This window comes from Peromyscus leucopus, chromosome 15, assembly GCF_004664715.2.
Source record: "Peromyscus leucopus breed LL Stock chromosome 15, UCI_PerLeu_2.1, whole genome shotgun sequence".
Lineage (NCBI taxonomy): Eukaryota > Metazoa > Chordata > Mammalia > Rodentia > Cricetidae > Peromyscus > Peromyscus leucopus.
Window position 1 is genome coordinate 20,994,109 of NC_051076.1, and position 24,945 is coordinate 21,019,053.

Sequence of the window (24,945 nt, forward strand, 5' to 3'; positions counted from 1 at the left end):
GAGAGAGATGCCCCCAAATGTTTCTGCTCCTGTTCAGGCTTCCTAGATCTATTATTAGAGAATAGGCCTGGAAGGCTCACTCTTTACATAAATGGCAGGCTGCCTGGGAAGACAGGAATTTAATTCAAGGTCAGCGCGCCTTATCAAGTCCTGTCTCTGCTAGGCAGACAGTATGGATGAGGGCCTGTTTTGAGATTGAATGAGATGTCTCCTACAGTGATTTAGCACTGCTAATTATTCATGCTGAAGTAACTAATATCCTTTCACAGGTAAAGTTTGTAACATTAGTAGTAGTGATTTCCAGTGCTTCTCTAACTTGGTGTTTATTCCTTGTCATCATTGTTTTGGTCCTTTGGGCTTTTTGGTTTTTTTTGTTTTGTTTTGTTTTGAGTCACAGTCTTGTTATAGACTCAAGGCAGGACTTGAATTCCTTAGATGCACTAGGTAGCCTCTGGAGTTAGGATAACAAGTATGTACCACCAGGTCCAGCTCTTTTAATTACTTTTATCTTTTTTTGTTTTGTTTTGTTTTTGTTTTTTGAGACAGTGTTTCTCTGTGTGGCTCTGGCTATCCTGAAACTCAGTCTCGACCAGCCTGGCCTCGAACTCAGAGGTTCACCTGCCTCTGCCTCCCAAATGGTGGAGTAAAGGCCCACACCAAGACTGCTTGGCTACTTTATTTTTCTGCTTATTATTATATATGCATGTGTCTCTGTGTGATTTTTTTTTTCTTTTATGGCTCGTGTGTGGGTGCATGGTATATAAAGGTTGTGTGTTAAGATGGGAACTGTCGCCGGGCGGTTGATGGCGCACGCCTTTAATCCCAGCACTCAGGGAGGCAGAGGCAGTTGGATCTTTATGAGTTCGAGGTCAGCCTGGGCTACCAAGTGAGTTCCAGGAAAGGTGCAAAGCTACACAGAGAAACCCTGTCTCAAAAAAAAAAAAAAAAAAAAAAAAAAGATGGGAACTGTCACTGAACCTGGAACTCACAAATGTGGCTAGGTTGGTAGAGACCGGCCTGTCTCTGAGCCCTGACCCCGAGCTGGGGCTGCAGAGCATGCCTGGCTTCTACAAGGGGGCTAGAGATCTAAAGTCAGGTCCCAGGCAAGCAGTGTCCCAGCGGAGGCACAGCTCCTCCCCCGCCCTTTGTTTTTTAAAACAGGGTTTCCCTGTGTATGTATATAGTCCTGGCTGGTCTGGAACTCAAGAGACCCACCTGGTTCTGTCTCCCGAGTGCTGGGATTAAAGGTGTGCACCACCACTGCCAAGCTTCACAGTTCTTCTTACCATTACTTTTAAAGAATTATTTAGCTACCACCAAAACTTATTTTACATAGCACCTAGAGCAGAATCTCCCTACGAAGCTCAGAGCTTTTTAAACTTGCAATATGGAAATTCATGCTTTTGTAGAACATCAAGTATAATGTATCTGTTTAATTCCATTTTATAAACTAGAAACATTTTTTTCTAACAGGAAATATTATAAATATGCAAAAATAAAATCACAGCCAAGAACAAGCATCTATGAAAAACAAAACAAGCTGCTGAACTAGATTGTGACTGGATGTTAGCAAGATTTCTGTTAATTTGTGTTGAATATGTCTTTATTGATTTTGTTGTCTAAATAGTAACAGATGTCAAAAGTTTAAACAACGTACTTGAGAAAAAAATGGATTATCCAGGATATTTTATTCAAACAGTCTCAGAAGCTGGCTTTTTATTTGAACCAGGGGCAGGCCACCTCTGTTCCCAGAGTGTGGTCCAACCAGAGTTGAGTGGGCTAAGAACACTTGCCAGAGTGGGATGAAGAGTTACATGTGACACCAGGGGCCGGTCCTGCAGACAAAAGCCATCACACAGAGGTGGTGCTGTACAAAGGAGGAATGCACCAGAACTTGGGGCAGATCCACTAACCGCGGCTCCATAGCCAAGTTTTTGCAGTGCTGGCGTCACAATATGATCCCTCAGGAATTGTATGGGGAAAATGGCAAACATTTTCATTTGAAACTTAAAATTTCTCTAGACTCATAATCTTCTAGTCTGGAGCACAAGGGAATTTCTTCAATTGTATTTGAACTAATCAAGTTAGAAAATGTATCCAAATATTACCACTAACAGAAATAGCATAGAAGATACTGGATTCAGTGAACATCCAGCTGTTTAGCCTCGGTTTGTTAGTGGATTTGGTAACTTTTTAAGGTACTCAATCTGTCTATCAAAAAAAAAAAAAAAAAAAAAAAAAGCTGGGCAGTGGTGGCGCACACCTTTAATCCCAGCACTTGTGAGGCAAAGGCAGGTGGATCTCAGTCAGCTGAGTACAGCCTGGTCTACAGAGTGAGTTCCAGGATAGCCAGGACTGTTACAAAGAAAAAAACCCTGTCTTAAAAAACAACAACAACAAACCAACAGGAAAGATAAGAAAAAAAAAGTTAATGTGATACTAATTCAAAATTTTGGAGCTTTGGTGTAAATATTGGCTTAGTTATTTACTAATTCAAATTGTGAGATGTCTAAATTCTCTGACCCTTTATGTCCATGTGTACATGATGAGGTAATAAACGGAATCCATCTTAGAGGGCTACTGTGAGGGATAAATGAATCAACACCACGTGTTCTTAGAAGAGTGTGTGATCTCTAGTAAACACTAAGTGTCAGAAATAGCAATCTTGGCTCAAACTTGTAATACCAATACTCAGGAGAGTTTAAGGCCATTGAGGCTACAAAGCCAGTCACAAACAGAAGAAAAAAAAAAAGATTAAAGAAAAAAAAAGGAAAAAGAAATAGGGATGTACTTTCTATACTGAAAAAAAAGTATCAAATGCATATATCTACTGAAGATTATGGACTATTATTTTTCAGTACACTAGGAAAGGCCGGTGTGTGTGTGTGTGTAAACAAGTAGATCATCAGTTCTAGTTATCTGCCAATTGTGAATTCTTAACAATTTTCATGATTCTTTCAGACCTGATGTCAAATTACCAAGGGTGGTGACTCACTAAATTGAAGAGCAAACAATGTTAGAGTTAATCTGACTCTACTTTAAGACTCCTACAAGATTTATTTATATTCTGGAGAAGTACAGGGTTGAGTACAAGGTCTCTTGAAATAAGACTGTATTTTATAGGCTGTTTATATTTGTGAGGGCCATGAGAGAGCTAGAGAACCAAATCTCATTTTGGTACAAGATCTTTACTTCCTAATGTCCAGGGAAAAGGTAAGCATACGGACAAGAGCCATTGATGTACATTTTACCTCCTCTGATACCATTTAGTCTTATTTATTCACTCACATCTAGAAAACTAAGCATCCCACAGTATTAACAAAAGGAAAGGAAACAATAGGAAAGATATACATTATTACTTTGGGTTCAATTTTGCTTCAATACAAAAACTGGCTTAAATACTTCTATTTATTATTTTAAACTACTGTATAATCAAATGAATTGAGTTATTGCTCTTCATCTGACAGAGACCTTTCATGAAACTTCACTTCAGTCAATGACTTGCCTTATCAATTTAATAAATCCTGATGCTTCCAGTTTGAGATCGACAATGACAAATGCTGTTTCCCTGGTCTGGAACCCGAAATACTTAATTCAGCCACTTAGGACTTGGAACCACCTTCTGTACACAACAGTGTTAGGCAATCTGAGTAAGTGTAAAGTATGGCTGTTTTTCTCCAAATCTAGAGCAAGTGTTTACATAAGATGTTGAGTGGAATGTTTAACTTGCTTCCCCCCAAAAAAGAGTGCTCAGTAAATAGGAAGTATTTCATTTACTGAATTAAAAGCCTCAAATAAACCATGAATAATTTAAACTGCAGGCTAATTAATCACACCACAGTATTGTCTCCTATTAACTGTCCTTGGTGATCAAAGCATTATTTTACAAAGTTATTATATAAAATCATTTCATTATTTTATATAGCAGTCAGTACTTAAAAGCCTTGAAGTTTAAAATTATTATATTCTTAATTATAAAGGATTAGCTAGCAACTTTTTTTGTAGTATTTTAAGTTTTTGAAAAAGTTCTATAAAATTTTTTTTTCTGATTTTGAGAACATATCTTAAACTGAAGATGACTAGTCATTAATGAATTCCTGAATTGTTTCATTGGGTTACACCAGCATTGTAAATAAACACCACATAGTAGTATTCATTGAGGACATGTGATAAGGTCCTTCCTAAATATGTGGTTTTAGTTACATGTGTACTTAGGGGTTATTGTATAAAATGTATTACTTAGTTGATTCTAGATAAATTTGAGAAACACTGTTCCAGAAGACTTCTAAATTGTACCTCAGTTTAAACTTTATTTTACATTGTTTGTGTTGTTTTGAGATAGGGTCTGAACTCTATAGCCCAGTCTAGCTCAGAATGTAGTAAAGGTTGGCTTCAAATTCATGGGTGAGCCATAGCCTCTCGACAATTGACTGCAGTATGAGCCACCATATCGAGCTTACTTTAAATGCATACCTACCTGCAGAGTTACAAAAAAAAAGGCAACTTTGATTCAAGAAAATATATACTAACGACTGTGCTAGACAGTGAGACAGGAAGATGAATTTGATCTCTGACCATAAGAACTCATTAAGAATGCAAATCAGGCCCAGCAAGGGTGGTGGCACATGCCTATAATCCCAGCACTTGGGAGGCAGAGGCAAGAGGATCTCTGTGAGTTCAAGGCCAGTCTGGTCTACAAAGCAAGTTCCAGGACAGCCAGGGCTACAGAGAAATGCTGTCTCAAAAAAACCAAAACAAACAAACAAAAAGAATGTAAATCAGTTACAATTTGGTGTTAACAGAAGCATAAAAGAACAATTTTTTTGAGTGGTCTTTCTAAAGTGCATCTTCACTTACTCTATGTGAAATATGTAAATTATAAACCAGGTGGTGGTGGTGGTGGTGGTGGTGGTGGTGGTGGTGGTGGTGCATGCCTTTAACCCCAGCACTCAGGAGGCAGAGGCAGGCGGATCTCTAAGTTTGATGTCAGCCTGGTCTAGAGTTCCAGGACAGCCAGGGATACCCAGAGAAATCCTGTGTAGCCATGGCTGGCCTGGAGCTTGATATGTAGAAACCCCCATCTCAAAAAACAAACAACCAAGAAGAAAGAGAAAAAGAAAAAAGAAAAAAAGGAAGGAAGGAAGGAAGGAAGGAAGAAGGAAGGAAGGAAGGAAGGAAGGAAGGAAGGAAGGAAAACTATTGTTAGGGAAATGAGTGGCTGTCAATACAGACCACAGTTGCTAGCCTTCTGTCACACAACTTTACTTCCTAATAACTATCTTTATTGGCCCTAATTTTTCTATATGATCTTGAAATGTGTTTAACAACTTCAGAATAAGGAGGTTAATTTATCACTTCTCCTAAAACATGAAATTATGGTGCCCCTTCAGATACTACCACAAATAGAAAAACAGAAACTGCTATGGCCTACTATTGCCTGAACATCACACAATGTGCTTGCTCACTTTGCCATTAACTCAGTACAGAGAAACACTATTTTAAATACTGTATCTAAATTCCAATTTGAAAAGCAGGCAAAACCAAGAAGATATCTTTATGCAAACTAGAATTTCAAATTACATGAACCACACAACTTCCACATAATTCAGCCACACCAAGAGCTGCTAGAGACAATAAACATGCTAGATCCTTCTTAATAGTTCTTTTCATACTGTTGGACAAGCTAGAAATTCTAATTACTTTTTGGTATTATGAACTTTTCTCATGCTAAGTTCCTCTTCCTTTAAAAAATATTTATTATCATGTGTATGATGTGTAAGGGTGTACATGGAAAACAGTGCATGTGGAGACATGGAAGTCAGTTCTCTTCCTCTATGGGTTCTGGAGATTGAACTCAGGTTACCATGTGCATAGCACATTTAAGGGCATAGCAAGCACTTTTACTGAGGTCTTAGAAACCGGTTTCTATTGCTGTGAAGACACCATGACCATGGCAACTTAAAAAAAAATTATTTATTTATTCCTATTTTATGTGCATTGGTTTGTCTGTGTGATGGTGTCAGATTCCCTGGAACTGGAGTTACAGACAGTTGTAAACTGCCCTGTGGGTGCTGGGAATTGAACCCAGGTCCTTTGGAAGAGCAGCTAGTTCCCTTTACCACTGAGCCATCTCTCTAGCTTCAGCAGCAACTCTTTTTTTTTTTTTTTGGTTTTTTGAGACAGGGTTTCTCTGTGTAGCTTTGAGCCTTTTCTGGAACTCGCTCTGTAGACCAGGCTGGCCTCAAACTCACAGAGATCCACCTGGCTCTGCCTCCCGAGTGCTGGGATTAAAGGCGTGTGCCACCACTCCTGGCTCCAGCAGCAACTCCTATAAAGGAAAAGATTTAATTGAGGCTGGCTTACAGTTTCAGAGAGTCCATTATCATAATGGCAGGAAGTATGGCATCGTGCAAGCAGACATGGTGCTGGAGACGTAGCTAGAAGTTCTATATCAGATTGGCAGACAGCAGAGAGTGAACATCACACTAGACCTGGCTTGAGCATCTGAGATCTCAAAGCCCATCCTCTAGTGATGAACTTCTTCCAGCAAAAGCCACACCTATTCCAACAAGGCCACACGTCTTAATAGTGCCACTCCTTATGAGACTATTGGGGGTTATTTTCTTTCAAACCACCACATTTGCTGAACTATTTTACTCACTGAACAAATTTCCTAATCCTCCTCTTTTTTTTAAACAACTTCTACAACATTGAGAGCATTATAATACTTAATTAACCCTAATTTTGTACATGTATTACAGAGACTTTGAAGCTAGTGTCCAACAAAACAATCATGCTTTTAGTACTTTAATTCGGTTAGCACTGTTTTTTCTCTATAGTGTAACATTTCTTTAAATAAAGTGAGAAAAGTTGAACTGCACTTTATGGTTTTTTTTTCCCTAGGCAGTACTAGAGATTGAACATAGGGCTTCATGTTCTGGGCAAATGCTTTATCACTGAGCTACAGATAAACTACAGTTACTAAGTAACTGCTAAAGCAGGTAAATGGTGACTCACTTAGCTTATACAGTCCTGCAAATGATAACACTACTAATAACAGCCAGCAGTTTCTAATGCTTATTGGGTACCAGCTATCATTCTAAGCATTTTAATTGACTCATGATCCTTGCAATAACTCCATGATAAGGACACTGCTATGATTCCCATTTTAGAGGAACACAGCCACAGAAGTTGACTTCCCCAAGGCTACACTACCATAAAACCTAAGGATAGAAACCATTTGTATTATACCACCCCTGCTAACAGATTCCAGGCAGCAAGCTTGACTAAGAAGGAGATCAAATATAGCCACCTGTTGCTCCCTCCTCAATCCTACCTCTTTACACTGAGTCAATAGAAAAGGTTGAGGGCTTTGAGCATCCCATTTGACAAACTGGGAAGACCCATCAAACAAAAGACAGCTGAGACGGGAGAATGACTGCACCATTGCCTGTCTCCATCAGCATGCCTCTAGCTTTACCTTCTGTGAGCTTCAGGAGAAAGCCCAACAGCCCCCCTCCTTTGTTTTTTCCTCCCGGTTTTTTGAGACAGTTTCTCCATGTAGTTTTGGTGCCTGTCCTGGAACTCACTCTGTAGACCAGGCTGGCCTCGAACTCACAGAGATCCACCTGGCTCTGCCTCCCAAGTGTTGGGATTAACGGCGTGTGCCACCACCGCCTGTCCCAACAAACCTTTTTAAAGAAGAAAAAAAATCAGCTAAGAACTGGCCTCTGCCCTCAAGTTCACTGCCTGTGGTAGTTTGAATGTAACTGGCCCCCATAGGCTCATAGGAAGTGGCACTATTAGGAGGTGTGGCCTTGTTGGAAGAACTGTGTCATTGTGGGGGTGGGCTTTGAGGTCTTATATGCTTAAGCCACTCCCAGTGTCTCAGACCACTTCCTGTTGTCTGCACAAGATGTAGAACTCTCAGTTACCTCTCCTGTACCACGTCTGCATGCACACCAACATGTCTCACCATAATGATAATGGACTTGGAACTGTAAACCACTCAAATGTTTTCTTTATAAGAGTTGCCATGGTCATGGTGTCTCTTCACAGCAATAGAACCCCTAACTAAGACACTTTCCTGTTGTGAGAAGTTTGAAATTACTGTTTGGTACTCACAAATAAAAAACATGTCAGTTCTCATTGTTATTAGTCTTAGCAATACAGAGACAGCAGGAAAATGACAGTGAATTGGAAGGCCAGGCTAGGGTACACAGCAAGACCCTACCTAGAAAAGGAGAAACACTTTTATAAATAAAAGTAATAAAATTCTGGAGAAGTTGATTTTAAAAGACCAATCTCCAGAGCTAGAGAGATGACTCTGCTGTTAAGAGCCATGGTACCGCTCTTTCAGAGGACCACATTTCAGTTCCCAACACCGACACTGGGCAGTTCACAACCACCTAGAACTCCAGCTCCAGGGGATATGATGCCCTCATTTAACCTCCATGGATCCCTGCATGCACATGGCACACATTCCTCTCCTCTCCTCTCCTCTTCTCTCTCTCTCTCTCTCTCTGTCACACACACACACACACACACACACACACACACACACACACACACTTAAAAATAAATAAATCTTTTTGAAAAAGGAGAAAATCTCCATCTTGAGATTGTGGTACAATGCAGTGGGTGATATATAAAGGTCATGGTAAATTCCTCTGCACTTCAATGGCTCTGCACTGGAAAAACATTTTAGTAGATCTACTTGTTAGCTGGAATGATGTAGTACAGGGAGGAAAGTGATGAGACAGAGTGACAACTATTCTGAGGGAAACGTGCTCACACTGGCAGGCTAGAAGAGTGGCTCTAACGCAACACGGTCACAAGTCTGACCACGGCATGGGCAGTCGTCACTCCATGCAACAGGAGGAAAGGGGGCAATAACAGGCCAGTGGTGGTGGAAAGAGGAGAAAACTCTTCCATTTTTTAAAATCCACACTTCAGTGACATAAGCTGTGAAGTCATCTTGGAAAGTGAGCTGAGAATAAGGAGTAGGAGAGAGGGTATGAAATACTGTGGCTGTCTTGGAGACTGGAAAAGTCGATTGACCAGAGGAATAAGGAAGCACTGCCAGATAGCATTTAAGGGCTCTTTGGGGATATGTGGTCACAATTTCTAAGTGAGATCAGTCAAAGTGGTTATGTGTTTTCCTCTAACCACATTCAGCTGCTGAGGTGTGGAGTAGATAGAGTTGTTTGAATTGGATCAGCTAGAAGTGTGGCAGAGTGACTAATGGAAGGAAGACTGTGGAATCTAACGCCAGACTATGGGGGATTATGAATGATTAAGGAACTAGCTCATGAGACTGCAGAGACCAGTAAATCAAGACCTAGGGCAGCAACACTAACTTCAACCATGGCCTAGCCAGGCTGACAACATTAACTATCACAGAAAAACAGTTTAGGATATATGGTATTATCATTTTTTATTTTATCGTCATTGTTATTATTGGTTACTGTCCATCCATGAGTTATTATTATTATTGGTTACTGTCCATTCATGAGTTATTATTTTTATTGGTTACTGTCCATCCATGAGTTATTATTATTACTGGTTACTGTCCATCCATGAGTTATTATTATTGGTTACTGTCCATCCATGAGTTATTATTATTATTGGTTACTGTCCATTCATGAGTTATTATTATTATTGGTTACTGTCCATTCATGAGTTATAGGGAAGGAGTGTGAAAGTAGGGCAACAGAGAAACACAGTGTTTTCCTTTTTTCAGTGCAAGGGATGGAATCAAGGCCTGGCACATGTTGGCCAAACGCCCTAAGCCAGTGGTTCTCAACCTGTGGATCACAACTCCTTTGGGGGTTGCATATCAGACATTTATATTACAATTTATAACAGTAGCAAAATTACAATTATGAAGTAGCAATGAAAATAATTTTGTGGTTGGGGGTCACCACACCATGAGGACCTGCATTAAAGGGTCGCGGCACTAGGAAGGTGAGAATCACTGCTAAGGCCACTCCAGTCTTATGGGGAGAAAACCCGCTGGATGAGAATATAGTTTAAGTGTAAGTGTAGAACACAGATGTTTATAAGAGTGCTTAACATCTGTGTTCTACACTTACATTGTAGGCAGGTTTTTCTCCTCTCTCTCTTTCTCTTTCCTTCCCCTTTCTTTGATTTCCTTTCTTTTTGTTATTTGCTTTACTTTAACTTAAAGAGGTACCACGTGGCTTCCTTTCTCCTTATAATGGCTGGCAAACAAAAACCCTTAAATGTTAGCTCTTTTAATAGGAATAATCAAGGTCTTATATCTACCAATTATCTCCCTCCTCAAATTATTAAACGTTATTACACTTAAAATTTCATTTTTTACAAACGTCTCCAGTTAGCTTTGGCCAAGTTAATATGGTAAGTATGGATTATTTCATAAATGGTTTGAAACAACGTGGTTCCTACTTGGGACCAAACATACAGATTATTTCTACAATTTTTTGTGAGGATGTTCTACTCTCATTTCTGTGGCTGTGACAAATACCCTGACATGAAGCAACTTAATAGAGGAAAGGGTTTCTTTGGCTTCCAATCCCAGGTTACTGTTCGTCACGGCAGGAAGTCAAGCACACATCTACAGTCAAGAGCAGAGAGAAACAAATGGGTCCCTTGCTTGCTCTCATCTAGCTTTATCTTATATAGTTAAGGACCACCAGAAGAGGGAATGGTGCACCTACAACCGTATCTTCCCAATTCAACTGACAAACAAGATAATCCCCACAGACATGCCCACAAGACAATCTCATCTAGAAAATTAATTCCTAGTTAAGGCTCTCTTCTTGGGTGACTCCAGGTTATGGCAAGCTAAAAATTTTTAATTAAAACATTAAATTAAAATTAAAAAAAAAGCTGAGCATGGTGACACATGCCTTTAATTCTAGCACTTGGGAGGCAGAGGTAGGCAGATCTCTGAGTTTGAAGACAGCCTGATCTACATAGTGATTTCAGGAATAGCTAGGACTCTGCCTCAAAACAAACAAACAAACAATTGCTGTCCTGTGGATGACACGAAGCTATGTAGAGAGACTCTGCCCCAAAATAAATAAATAAATAAATAAATAAATAAATAAATAAATAAATAAATAAATAAATAAGTAACTCTCCTATGGAGGACATGAAGCTGAAAGTGGAATAATCCTTCTGTACACTGTAAATATGTATTAGTCTCATTAGTTAATACAAAGTTGACAGGCCAGTAGCCAGACAGGAAATATAGAGGACTCTGGGAAGAGGAAGGGTTGAGTCAGAGGAGACACCAGCCAGCCAGCTGCCAAGGACATGTAGAAAATGAAATAACATTCCATGAGCCACGTGGCAGAGCGTAAAATAGAAATATGGGTTAATTTAAACCTAAGAGCTAGCTAATAATAAGACTGAGCTATTGGCTGAGCATTTATAAGTAATATTAAGCCTCTGAGTAGTTAGTTGGGACTGGGTGGTTGGTACAGGAAAACTCCAACTACAGGTCATAAAAGACCAACAGGGGGAAAAAAGACCAACAGATTTTAAATTTTCAATAAGGCAAATGACACTATAACTGCAACTGATAAACTTATTAGGGGATTTTACTATTATTTCATATCATTTGTGATGGCTGTTCTTGGATATCTACTTGACTACATCTAAAACTGACTAAAACCCAAATAGTTGGGCACACGTGTGAAAGGATTTTCCTTAATTAAATCATTTGAAGTGGGAAGACCCACTTCTAATCTGGATCTTTGAAGTGGAAAGACATACCTTTAATCCAGATTTTTTGAGGCAGGAAGATCCACCTTCAATCTGGACCATACCTTCTGCTGGCAGCCTATACAAAGGACATGGAAGGAAGCTTGCTCTCTCCCTAGCAAGTCCATTCCTTCCCTGGCATTAGAGCCTATTTATTTGGGATTCTGGATTATACTGAAGACCAGTTGAGACACCCAGTCTCATGGACTGAACTACTACTAGATTCTTGGATTTCCTGTTGGTGGACAGTAATGGTTGGACTAGTTGGACCACAGCCTGTAGTCATTCTAATAAATCCCATATATATGCATATATACATATAAATGTGTGTATATATATTCTATAAATTATGCACCTCTAGAGACCCCTAACACAGCATGTCTGTTTTATCTTCATCCCCCACCTTTTGCTTTCTTTCTTATGTAGCATAGCTATGTTTTGTTTTCTCTTCTTGACCATGTCTGTTAGCTTCCAAAATAGTATGTGTGTATATATATATATAAGATTTATTTATTTATTATGTATACAGTGCTCTGCCTGCATGTCTGCCTCTTGCAGGTCAGAAGAGGGCACCAGATCTCATTACAGATGGTTGTGAGCCACCATAAGGTTGCTGGGAACCAAACTCAGGACCTCTGGAAGAGTAGTCAGTGCTGTTAACCTCTGAGCCATCTCTCCAGCCCAAAATAGTTATATTTTAATGAAAAAATTTACACATATATTCAAGTATAATTTTTCCAATACCAGCAAGATTCACTTCTATCTACTGACTAATCTCTGCATAGCTGCTCAATACTTTTCATCTTTTCTCTAACCCAAGTGATTAATATAACTTGAGAATTTAGTCAGGCCATGAAAAAGCATAAAATTAGCTTGACTTTTGTTTCTTGTAGTAACTTTTTCTTGCCTTTATAAACCATTTTAATTTTACAGTTTAAGGTAGACCAGGCTTTGACTGACTTTTCTTGACTTTTATTTTTAACTTTAACTCACTACTCAAGTGTTCCGTTTTTTAAACAGCTCTTCACCAGCTACCACTGTCCTTCTGTTAGGCAAAGGTGCTTTCTTATATTTGTAGTCTACCCCAATCTGACTGCTTCTCTTTGGTACTGCTTGGTTTATTTTCAAAGATCTTCACGAGTTTACTTGAGAACATAAGTCAGAAATATTCCTAAAATGTATTTCTTGCTATATATTTACTTAGAGGCAGCATGTGACTCGACCCAGGGTCTTGTACTTGCTCTCCTTTTGGAACACGTTCTCTAGATAACCACAGTGTACACCTCTCGATCACTCTATTTGAAACTCTAGTATAAATTATAATAGACCACCCTGACTTCACTGTCCCTTTGTTTCTGATTTGTTTTCTTCCTTAGCACTTACTGCTATTCAATATGCCATGCATTTTGCTTATTTAGTTTTATTCTAGGATGGCTCAGATATAGGAGCTGGGCATTTACTTATTACATTTTTTTTTTTTTTACTTATTACATTTTTTGTATGAATTTTCTGGATAAAAATTTAAAAGAAAAAAATCCCTACTTTTATCAGTAAGGAGGAAAAAGATTGATTAAAAAATGTCCATTCTTCTCAAGCTTATGGTTTTAGTGAACATCCAATTAAAAAGCAGCAAACTATATAGACTTTCTGGGCATATATTAAAAAATAATTAAAAGCTAGGATTCAGGGATCTCGACAGTTGTTTTTGCAGTATTACGAATCATAGCCAAAAGTAGAAGTAATCATCAACAGGTGACTAGAAAAACAAATTGAGGTACATAAGTACAGTGACTGCTATTCAGCCTTCAAGGGGAAATGCTCGCACATAAATGGACAGACACTGAGGAGGGCGTGCTGAGTAACATAAGGTAGAGACCAAAGGGCAAACCTTACAGGACGTGTTCAGTCAAAACAACAGGGCAGAAAGCACAACAGATGGTTTCTGTTTTACAGGATGAAAAGGTTCTGGAGGTTGACTGGGAAATGATGGGAGAACACTTAATATTACTAACTTCACACAGTTAAAATGTTTAAGATGGTAAATTTTACACTGTATTTTAACACAAAAAATCTGTAAGACTGCTTTTCAAAGATTAAAAAATACTTCTAGAAAAAAAATAAAGTCAAGAAAACTTAGGTGTAATAATGAAGGGAAACTGGTCCAGCCAGATATTAATATGAAATTGCAATAATAAAATAATATGGTAATGAAATTAGAATTAATAATTGTGTATTGGTAAAAACTCAGTTTTGTAATGATAACACTGTAATTTAGCGAGGAAAGACCATTCCGGAGGAGTTTAGAGGAACAGGATTATCATGCTGCTTAGTTTTTATTGTTAACCTAATCTACAACCTAGAGTCACTTGGGAAGAGGGAACCTCAACTGAAAAATTGCCTTGATCATATTGGCCTGTGGGTATGTCTGGAGTATTATCTTGACTGCTAATTGATGCTGAGAGGCCCGCCCACTGTGGGAGGTACTACCGGGAGGCAGGTCTGTATAAGAAAGGCAGTTTAGCTGCTCATGGGCCACAGAGTGGGCCAATAAGTGGTCTTCCTCCACAATTTCTGCCCTGACTTCCTTCAATGATGGGCTGTGACCTGGAAGTGGAAGCCAAACAAACCCTTTCTTCCCCTAAGTTGCTTTTCTGGTCAGAGTGTTGTCTTACAGCAACAGAAAAGTAGCGAATACAGATGCCAGGAGAAATGCAAACTGCAGGAGGCCCAGAGACCCTCCTGAGATTTGGGTTAGAGACCATATAGTATTGTAGCCTGGAAAGGATTTAGCTGCACTACCTCTGTCCTGAAAATGAAGGTGATTCCAAAGTGGTTGTTTGGCAGGGATTTCAGGCAGCATAACACCCAGGCGTTGGCCTGCTTACTACTGCTCATTCCTCTTAGATGTGTAGCTAGCGAAGAGCAGGAAAATGTGAGCAAGGTGCCCACTGGCAAGAAAAGGATTGTCAGTTTAAAGATACAGAAAAGGGCCAGGAAGATGGATGGCTATGTGGTAAATGTGCTTGCAGAAATCTGAGTTTGGTCCATAACCCATGTAAAGATGAAAGGGGAGAATTGACTCCACAAGTTGTCCTCTGACCTCCACGTGTGCCATGGCATGATCCCATGACAGCCCCCCATCATGCAACACACATATAATAAAAATAAAGATGCAGAAAAGGCACGTGTGAAGACAGCAGCTGCAGTTGTTAGAGCCTAGTGCCTTTAAAGAGAAACCTTGTACTCTGTAATGACATAACAGGAAAGGTGTCCCTGATTATAACAATAATAAACCTCTGCCTATTGAAGACTATCGTGAAAAATGCAAATTCAATAGAAGAGAGCCTGAACTGAGAATGAGGAAGAGGTTCCCTGATCAAAATCAAGAAAATAACTGCCTAAGAAAGTATGTTCTCAGGCTGAACTGCTAAGGTACATGGAGGCCACAGCTGTGGTAGAAGGGGACCAGATTACATCTAAAACTGGCAGCAGAACTTGGCATCATTATTTAAACAGTACTAATTTTGCAGGCATGCAAAAATAAGAAAGCATCATGAGGCTAGCTAGCATCATGGTTCCAGAAAGCCACTGAGGCCTGGCAATTGTCTGGCAGGGTTGGGGTCTCTGCAAGGTGGCCCTGAGATGACACAGTATAAAAGCTGTGAAGGTGGAGTCACTTAAAACAGAGATCCCCAGGACAACGGGATGCCCACCAAAGAAAGCTACAGGCACTGAGTATAGCTGGCCCGAGAGAAAAGTCATATAAGCTGCAGGCAGAACTGGAGGGAAGAGACTACTCAAGGCTGTTAAAACCCAGATTATTTTAGTTACTTCTCTATTGTGATAAAACACCATGACCAAGGCAATTTATAGAAGAAAGTGTTTATTTTGGGCTTATGGTTCCAGGGGGATAAGACTCCATCTCCATCACAGTGGAGAAGGGTGGCAGCAGGCAGGCATGGTGACGGGAGCTGCTGAGAACTCACGTCTTGAACCTTAAGCTGGAAACAGAAAGCAAACTGGAAATGACATGTGGCTTTTCTAACTTTAAAGCTTGCACCAGGTGACATACTTCCTCCAGCAAAACCACCTTCTAATCCTACCCAAACAGTGTCATAAACTGGGAACCAAGTATTCAAATGCCTAAGGTTATGGAGGGGCATTTATCCTTGAAACCACCATATTCCACACCCTGGGCCCCTATAGGCTCATAGCCATATCATAATGCAAAAGATATTTAGTCAAATTTTGAAAGTCCCCAACACTGCTTAAAAGTCCAATCTCATCTCAGACTCCAGGCAATCTCTTAATTGTAAAATCAGAAAGCAAATTACATACTTTCAAAAATACAATGGCACAGAATATACATCACTATTCCAAAAGGGAGGAATCATGATCTAATGAGAAATACTGAACCAAAGGAAGACCAACCGAAACCCAGCAGGACGAACTCCAAACCTGATGTCAAAGGGCTTAGTTAGATCACTTTGCCCTTCCAGATTTGCTGCTTGTAATATGGTTTTCTCTCTTGGGATGGTTCCACTCCCTGTATACAGCTCTAAGAAGAGATGTCCATGGCTCTGGCCACTCCAAAATCTTGGATCTCCAACACAACACAACTTCAATCCACAGCTTCAAACAATGGCCTTTATGGAAGAATACCCTTGCCACATACTGCCTGGCCTCACTGACTCTTGAAACTGTGGAGGAAGATTCCAGTATCCTTTCACTTATCCTTCATGACTCTAAAGACAGAACCACATGGACGACACTGCCAGGTATGGCATGGTTTGGGACAGATACTTTGTCCCTTAAAACACAGAAGCTTTTGTTTATCCTTTCTAGGAGCAGAAAACTGCTTACACATTTTCCTTCTACAAGTTAGTACCCCTCCCTTCATTTCAGTGCAGATCAGGGATTAATCTCCTCATCTCTTTCATCACAAACAAAAACATTAAGTCTCCCTGGTGTTTTTTTTTCCCTTTTCAAAAACTATGTTTTGTATTTCTTTTTACCCAGTTGTTCTTTTTCACTGTAGATTTGCTTAAGAGTAATTACTATTACCTATACGACAAAGTCAATATTAGGCTATCTTGAATTCTTCTCTGCCAGAGAAATTAGTCCATTACTTTTAAATTTAGCCACAGGTTAAGTTCTTAGGACATGGGCAGAAAGTAGCCACATCTCCTCCCCTCCCTCCAAAATAGCACAGGAATGGTTTCTAGCCCAGTTGTTAACCTTGTTCCCTTCTGAAACCTCTTGAGCTGGGCCTCCACAGTCTGCATAGCTCTCTGCACTACCTTCCAGGCTCCTACTAAGATGACCTGGTAAGCCTTGCTTACAAGCATTCTATGCTTATCTAGTTCAATATCCTGAAGTCTTCCATATTCCACCCAGACCCCACATGGTCAAGTTCTTCACAGCACTAGCCCAGCCCCTGGTACCAAATTCTGTTCTGTATTAGATACTTTTCTACTGTTGTGATAGAATATACTATGACCAAGGCAATTGACAGAAAGAAGTGTTTATTTGGGCTTATGGTTCTAGAAGAGTAAGAATCTATCACCATCACAGGGGGAAGCTTGGCAGCAGGCAGGAAGGAGGGCAGGAAGAGCTGAAAGTTTATATCTCGAACTATAAGCAGCAAGCAAACTCAAACTGCCCTGAGTTTTAAAACTCTTGAAGCCCACCTCCACTGACATACTTCTTCCAACTAGACCACACCTCCTATACCTTCCCAAAGAACATCATCAACTGGGGACCAAAATATGGGGGGTAGGCATCTCAATCAAACCACTATACATATGATGCCACTAAGATCTCCAGACACCAAACAGAGCTTCAGGGCTGGGTGTTTAGTTTCAGTCTTCCTTTAGCCTGATCTTTCCTTGCTGTGTTCCCATTCTTTCCTTTTGGAAAGGGATTTTTCTATTCTGTACCACTGTTCATTGGAAGTATATAATTTGGTCTTTTATTTTGTGGGGGTTCACAGAATACTCAAGAGTCTCAGAAGAGACTTTGGAATTTTTTGTTTTGTTTTTTTTTTAGACAGCGTTTCTCTGTGTAACAATAGCCTTAGCTATCCTGTAACTCAATCTGTATACAGACCTGACTGGTCTTAAACTCACAGAGATCCGCCAGCCTCTGCCTTCCAAGAGCTGATATTAAAGGCAGGCACTACCACGCCAGGCCCAAGACTTTAGAATTTTTAACAGTATTGGAACTGTTAAAACTATGGGACATATGAAATTGGAATGAATGCATTTTGCATTAAGGTGGGCATGGGCCTGTGGGGTCCAGAGGCAGAAAGTTATGACTTAAAAATATGTTTGGGTATCATGTTGACAAAAGGTAGACTTGTGTATTAGTTAATCTTGATTATCATCTTGACAGTATTTAGAATCAGCTAGGAGATACACCTCTGGGCACATTTTCTAGGGCATTCTGAGAGGGGCTGAACTGAGGGAAGACTCTCTCTGAAGTGGGCAGAATCATTCCCTGGGCCGAGCTCCCGGACCAAATCAAAAGAAGAAAGCAAGTGGAACACAGTATTCATCGCTCTCTTTCTGACAATGAAGTGTGACCAGACATTCACATATTTGCCACTCACTATGCCAGGGGCTGTACCTTCAAACAGTGAACCAAAATAAATCCTTCTCTCAAATTGCTTGTTAGGGATCTTACTACTGCAATGAGAAAAGAAACTAACACAACATCCTACACCTTTGGTCACTAATATGCTCGCATCTAATTGACATCCGAGTATTTCCCTATCATAAAACATTTCTACACTTAATTGTTTTGTATGCTTCAAATTTTCTGTTTTAGTTCCTAGGTGAAGTTACTCTATGCAAAGTCTAGGAACTGTTAAGAGGAAACAATGACTATTGGTGGAAGGGTTATAATTACATCTTTACTGATGGTGTGGTAAGTGGAATGACTCCCCCAAATAACCACAACCTAATGCCTAGAATCTGTCAATATATAATACGGCAGAAGACTATAGATGTAATTAAGTCTTTAAAAGAGTTAAGTGACTGAAATATCTGCATGGGTTCCCATTCAGTGAGATGAGCCTTTAAAAGACATACCAACTTAAAGAGGGAAGGCCCAGGAGACAAAGGCATGAAGATCAGGAATTCAGGGCAAGCATAGCCACCATAAGATTCTGTCTCAAAATCAACCAACTAACCGCAACAACCAAACAACAACAAAATTACATACATGCAGGTAAAACACACAAAGAAAAATCAATTAATCTAATTTGAAGAATTTAAAAACATTCAAAAAGTCAGGGACAGCAAGGTGGCTCAGGTGAGTAGTACTTGCCTTGCTTGCGTGAGGAGCTGAGTTCAATCTCCCATACTCATGTTCTGGGAAAAAACAACAATGAACAAAAACAAAAGCCACTGGGCATGGCAGTAGCACATGTCTTTAATCCTAGCACTTCTGAGGCAGAGGCAGGAGGATCTCTGTGAGTTCCAGGCCAGCCTGGTCTACATAGTAAGCTCCATGATAGCCAATGCTACATAGTGAGAGACTGTCTTACCCACCCCCACCCCTAAAAAAGCCAAGCACAATTGTTTTTGGGTTTTTTTTTGTTTCGTTTTTAAAATATTTATTCATTTTTGTGTGCACCGGTGTTTTGTTTGCATGTATGGGTGTGTGAGGTATTAGATCTCCTGCAAGTGGAGTTACACTTGTGAGCTGCCATGTGCGTGCTGGGAATTGAGCCTGGATCCTCCAGAAGAGCAACCAGTGCTCTTAACAGATAAGCCATCTTTCTAGGCCCAAGCATTTGTAATATCTGTATAGGGCAGGTAGAAACAGGTGGATCCCTGGGGCTCACTAGCCAATTAGCCAACTGGATGAGTTCTAGGCCAGTTAGATAGCCATCAAAGGAAAAAAAAAAAAAAAGGTGGCCAGCACCCAAGGAACACTTGAGGTTGTTTGACTTCCAAATGTGCATGCATGTGGACACACAATTCAGAAAGTCAAATGTGTGACAGACACCTTAATTACGTTCCAAGCTAGTACCTACAACCTGCCTACAAAGGCTAGAAAGCCAGGGATCCACTCATTCAGGTTCAGCATAGTTACATATGAGCCAATTCTGAGCAATCTCTGGAGGTTAAGAGGGTAGCTCTGTTAAAGTAAGGGTACGGGTAGAACCCTCCCCACATCCCACAACATCTTCCACATTCTGTTATATGATGACACCAAATTAGTGCCATGGCAGTAACTGTGCAACTCTGAGGACACAAAGACAAATGCCAGCAAGCTGAGCACAGAGAGTAGGGAGGCTGCAAAATCTTAATGACATGACTGTGCTGCCGAACTATCTCAGGGGTTTTTTAATCTCTGGATTTAAGACATTATCATTCCGATTTAAGCTGCTGATTGTCAAGTTCTGTTATTTCACACAGATCAACCAAAACTAAGAGGTGGGCCAGGCCAGGTGACCGACGGAAGGGTTATAATAAAGAGGGATTTAGGCTTACTTCCAAGTTTTTGATCTGAGATACTGAGTAGAGTGTTGGCTATTAAAAGTGGCAGAGGTGGGCTTTGGGGGATGGGGTACATAGAGGGAGAGGCACAGAAAGGAGGGACGAAGTCTGCGGCTAGACATGTGTGTTCAGACTGTATGGAGCTGGTTAGGTGAGGAGTGTACTTAGTATATGATACATGAGCACATGGACGTCATTTACAAAGTTGAGTCAAATCTACAGATGTAGAAAGGAAAGTCAGATCTTATCATACTTGCTAACTTCATACTCTCTTGGAGAAGTCTGAGAAGCAGGACAAAACAATGCAGTCCAGATAAAAACGCCCTAACCGGGAGAGATTTTTTTTTTTTTGTTTATCCAGACAGGGTTTCTCTGTGTAGTCCTGGCTGTCCTGGAATTCACTCTGCAGACCAGGCTAGCCTCAAACTCAGAGATCCACCTGCTTCTGCCTCCAAAAGCTAGGATTAAAGGTGTATGCTACCACCACCCAGTTTCTTTCCTATTTTTTAAAAGACTCTGAAAATACATAGACACTATTTTTAAAAAGGAAGAAACTTGTTTCTCGTATGGATTGGTATACATAAACACTTGCATATTTAAATTTTTAAGAAATTCATTAGTAGCTAAGATAGCCTGACATATGCAAATTCTGGATCTATGAAAAATAAAGACTATGTTAAAGTAACTATAACAGAGATTTATTCTAGTAATTGCAAGAAATCTAAATCGTTCAACTTTCTATACATACAGGTAAATTAGGAATATATGAACAATCCATTCCCAAGTTTCAGAGAATTACTCCTGGCCATACTTTATTGGTAGTAGGTTGCCCCAAAGTATAGAGAGAACTATAATCACCAAAAAGGAAGTAGTAATTCAGCACAATCTTTTGAAGACTCTTAGTCCTCCACAAAAAGGAGGGTAACACAGACAACCATGCTAATTCTTTACTTATACATGGTAGGTGTACAAGAGGAATGATCTATAGCCATCTAATCCAGTGAACAGGAAAACACAGTCATAGCAGAAGCAGGTGACAAAGACACAAGGATACGTGACAACTGATCAATGATTCCAACAGGAAAAACCAATGGTTGAGTATGGACCAGTTGATGTACCAGGCTCATAAACAAAAGCAATTATCATCAAAGGCATCTACAAAGAACAGAAATTATAACCAAAGATAAAAGGAATTTACCCTGGGCATCAAGCAAAAAACATCAAAAAAGGAAAACAGATTTCAGAAAATGGGTGGAACAGAGAAAAATGTCTACCTTAATCCCCTTGGCTTTGTTCTAAAGACTATGATCACATCGTTCCCCTTGAGGTAAACAAGTATCTTCCCCTGGCTCACAGAGTCCTCCCAATCCTTCACTCACTCTACTATCAAGTTATTAGAGAGATTTCAGTTGTGTTCTTTCATGCATCCTACCTTCCAGGTTAACTGGACCAGTTCCGATTCTTGTCCTTCTTCATGCTGACTGATCTCTGCCCTTGAAGATCCTCCCAGTGCTTCTAGTTCACCCTCTTTTCTCTTTCAGCATTTCCTAACCCTACAACCACTAAACAGTCTCCTTTGGGTCCTCTCCTGCTCTTATTAAAATAATGCTATTCTGCTCTAAATTATAACTCTTCTTGTGTCTTCCTTATGATATCTCAAATTCCTTAAAGCAGAGAGGTAAAGATCCTATCTGTGGTTTCTACAGGGTCAAAATTAAATAAGTAATGGTAAGTTTTTGAATTAGTGATATCAGCATTCACAGACCAAAAGCCCTCAAAAGAACTTACAAGGGCAAGTTTCTTAAACATTTTTATTCAAATGCTTTTCTTCCTCTTGATGAAATAAAGCAATATGTAAGAAATAATTATGGGATTCATTCAATAGAGACAATACTGAATCAAGATTGTCATCTGGAAATTCTAGATCCTGCCTTTAGTCACCTAGGAAGGTCACTTACTCTTTTTTTCTGTCTGCTTTTTCTACAACTATCTACTAGAATGACAGGGGAATATATTCTTTTTAAATACTTCATATTTTAACATCATTTAAAACAATCTTCCCCTAAAAAAAAAAAAATGGTTTGAATAACCCTAGCCCTTACCACTTTGAAATTAGTAATGATTTTCCTTACTCACAAAACACATACTACATGTCATGTAATGCATTTTCAATTTAATCTAAAAAGCAAAACTTTATTTTACAGATTTCTTTGGGGTTCTGAAACCATGGCCACTGGTCACTGCATAATCCTAACTTATTAAAAATATAGATGATATCTCAATATATATTCTCCAGAGTAAAACATTTCCAGAGGGTATGTTTATAAGTCTTCATCAATTAAAAAAAAAAAAAACAACCCAAAGTCTGGTGGGCAGGAGGCACTAAACTAATAAAAGGGTAATATTAAGTCTGAAGAAAGGATTCCCATGTAATGCAACACAGAGTTTAAACCCAAAGAATAATTTCTTAACCAGTAGTGTAGGCTGTTAGTCATATGCTCTTCTAGAATCTCTTGTTATTCAACTTTTTCTCTCATGATTCACTTTTCCTAGTCTGTTAACTCACCTCCTTTCATCTCCAGGCTTACACTGGAGCCTACTAGAAGCCTCACTTCTAGTTTCAGGCAGACCATATGCCCTGTCAACATCAACTCCAATATACGGCATGAGGAATCCCTGTCTATCAACAGTTCCCTGTTCATTTAAAAACTTAAAAACAATACGAAGAGCGAGCTTAGAGCTGTAAATCAGAGTCAAGACGCCCTACTGTTGAATTCCTCCTAAGTATTTTTAAGCCAACAGAAATGATAGAGAATTTTTCATGTGTCAATGCACATACAAGAAATTTCAGGCTTTTCAGGCGAAGGTAATAATCCTTTACAAAACAAAACAACAATAAGTTCCCCAAGGCAAGGAACAAACGCAAACTTGCATCTCACTGTGGCGGTCACTCTCTACACGGTGCTTCTTCTATGGGTATTGCAACTGCAAGCACCAGTCTTTGAACCCTAGTCTGTGTGCTTGCACTTCTTCAAAGTTAGATGTCATAATAAACAAGGCTTCCCTTCCCTCTCTAGTGGTCACGTCATCCACCTGTTGCATCACCTGGAAAATGGTCTTCGGAATCTAGGGAAAGGAGCACCTCTGTGATCTCTAAATAATTCAACGGGGCTATTTTCTAGATAAATTTTAGCTTCATTCATTTTAATGAGGCTGCCTTGCCGGCGAGGGTGTCTTGGCTCCCGTTCACCTTTGGGGAGACTCTCTAGCATCCGCCTCGCAGCTGCGACTTTCTAGACTTGAGGGGCTTGGGAGTTGGTGGAAGACTTGAGCATTTGGGGGCGGGCAAGGGGCGGCAGGAGCGGGGCAGAGAGGGGAGCCGGGCAGCCCGGAGGCCAGGTGGCGGCGGGGAGGTCGCACGGGCGACGGAAGCCTCCGCGGAGAGGGCACGGCTCACCCGCCCAGGGATCGGGCCCACAGTCGGGGCGGAGGGGTGGGAGCCGAGGGCCCGGGGGAGGGAGGCTCCAGCCCCAGCCCTCCCGCGGGCGGACTGGGCATCTCCAGGAGGCGCGCCGGCCAGTCTGGAGATTAGGAGACAGCGCGACCGTCCCCTCCCCCCACCCCGGAGAACTAAGCCGGAGGCGGGGACGCCAGGCAGGCAGGAGGCACGGGGCCGGGGTCCCGGGCCGGCGGGCTCGGGCCGCCAGGGGCCGCACTCACCATGTCGTACACGTTGAGCACCACTAACTGGTTAGCCCCCATCCTCCTCCCCGCGGCCGCCGCCTCGTCCTCCAGCCGCTCGGTCTCCGCGGGGCGGAGGCCGCTGCCACCCCCGCGGGCGCTTCGGGCAGGGCACGAGCCGGGCACTAAGCGTCCAGCCCGGCCCGCCGCAGCCGGGGCCGGAGCATCCGGCAGCCGGGGCCGCTCCCGGGAGCCGCTGACAGAAGCCTGGGCGAGCACCGGGCCAGACCGGTGGAGAGCCCGCTCCGGCTCAGGCGCCTCCCCTCGGCCGCAGACACGTGGGGGAAGGCGGAGCCTGGGCGGGGGGCGGGCTCCAGGCACCCCGGAGGCGGGGCCCGCCCCGCGCCAGGGCTGAGCCCGCCTGCGCGCTAACTCTCTTAGGCGCCGCACCTCGAGACCTAAAATGGCGGCAGGCTGGGCGCCTCTTCACCCCGAAGGCTCGAGGTCGCAGAAAGACTCCAGTTCCCAGGATGCAGTGCGAAACACCCCGTTTCCTATTGGGCGTACGGGCAGCCTGACTACATCTCCCAGCATGCTCTAGGATTTCCCCCCCCCGCAGCCTCACGTTTCCCTGGGAGACTACAGCTCCCAGCGTGCCGTTTTCGGGATCTGTCCGCGGAACCTTGACGGTTCGTCCTTGGCGAGCGGAGAAGTCGGATCCCTTTCTATCGTCAGCGCTGTTTCTGGTGCTGGTAGCGCGAGACGTGAATCTAACGGCATGTGAAGAAGTGAAGATTAAGTTTTCCAAAGCCCTCCTTTCTTTTTTTCTTTCTTTTTTTTTTTTTTTGCAAAGTGTAGGAGTGAGGAAATAAAGGAAGTAAGGTTACTGTTGAAAGGTAGGGTGTAACAAACACCCAGCTTACCTTCAATATGGAATTCACATTTCGTGTGAGTATCCTGCTCACGTGGGAAGAGTGTAGCAACTCATAGATTAGCTCAGTCTTAG

General features: G+C 41.2%; 1 protein-coding gene across 1 annotated transcript in view; it reads right to left on the reverse strand.

Annotated features, from left to right (window-relative positions):
• Window positions 1-24,428, reverse strand: part of Desi2 (desumoylating isopeptidase 2) — a 57,871-nt gene extending 33,443 nt beyond the window's left edge. The window contains exon 1 of the mRNA XM_028865498.2: window positions 23,979-24,428. Within this exon, the coding sequence (XP_028721331.1) occupies window positions 23,979-24,020 (42 nt within the window). The 5' untranslated portion in view covers window positions 24,021-24,428. The remainder of the gene's footprint in view (window positions 1-23,978) is intronic.
• Window positions 24,429-24,945: the final 517 nt, after the last annotated feature.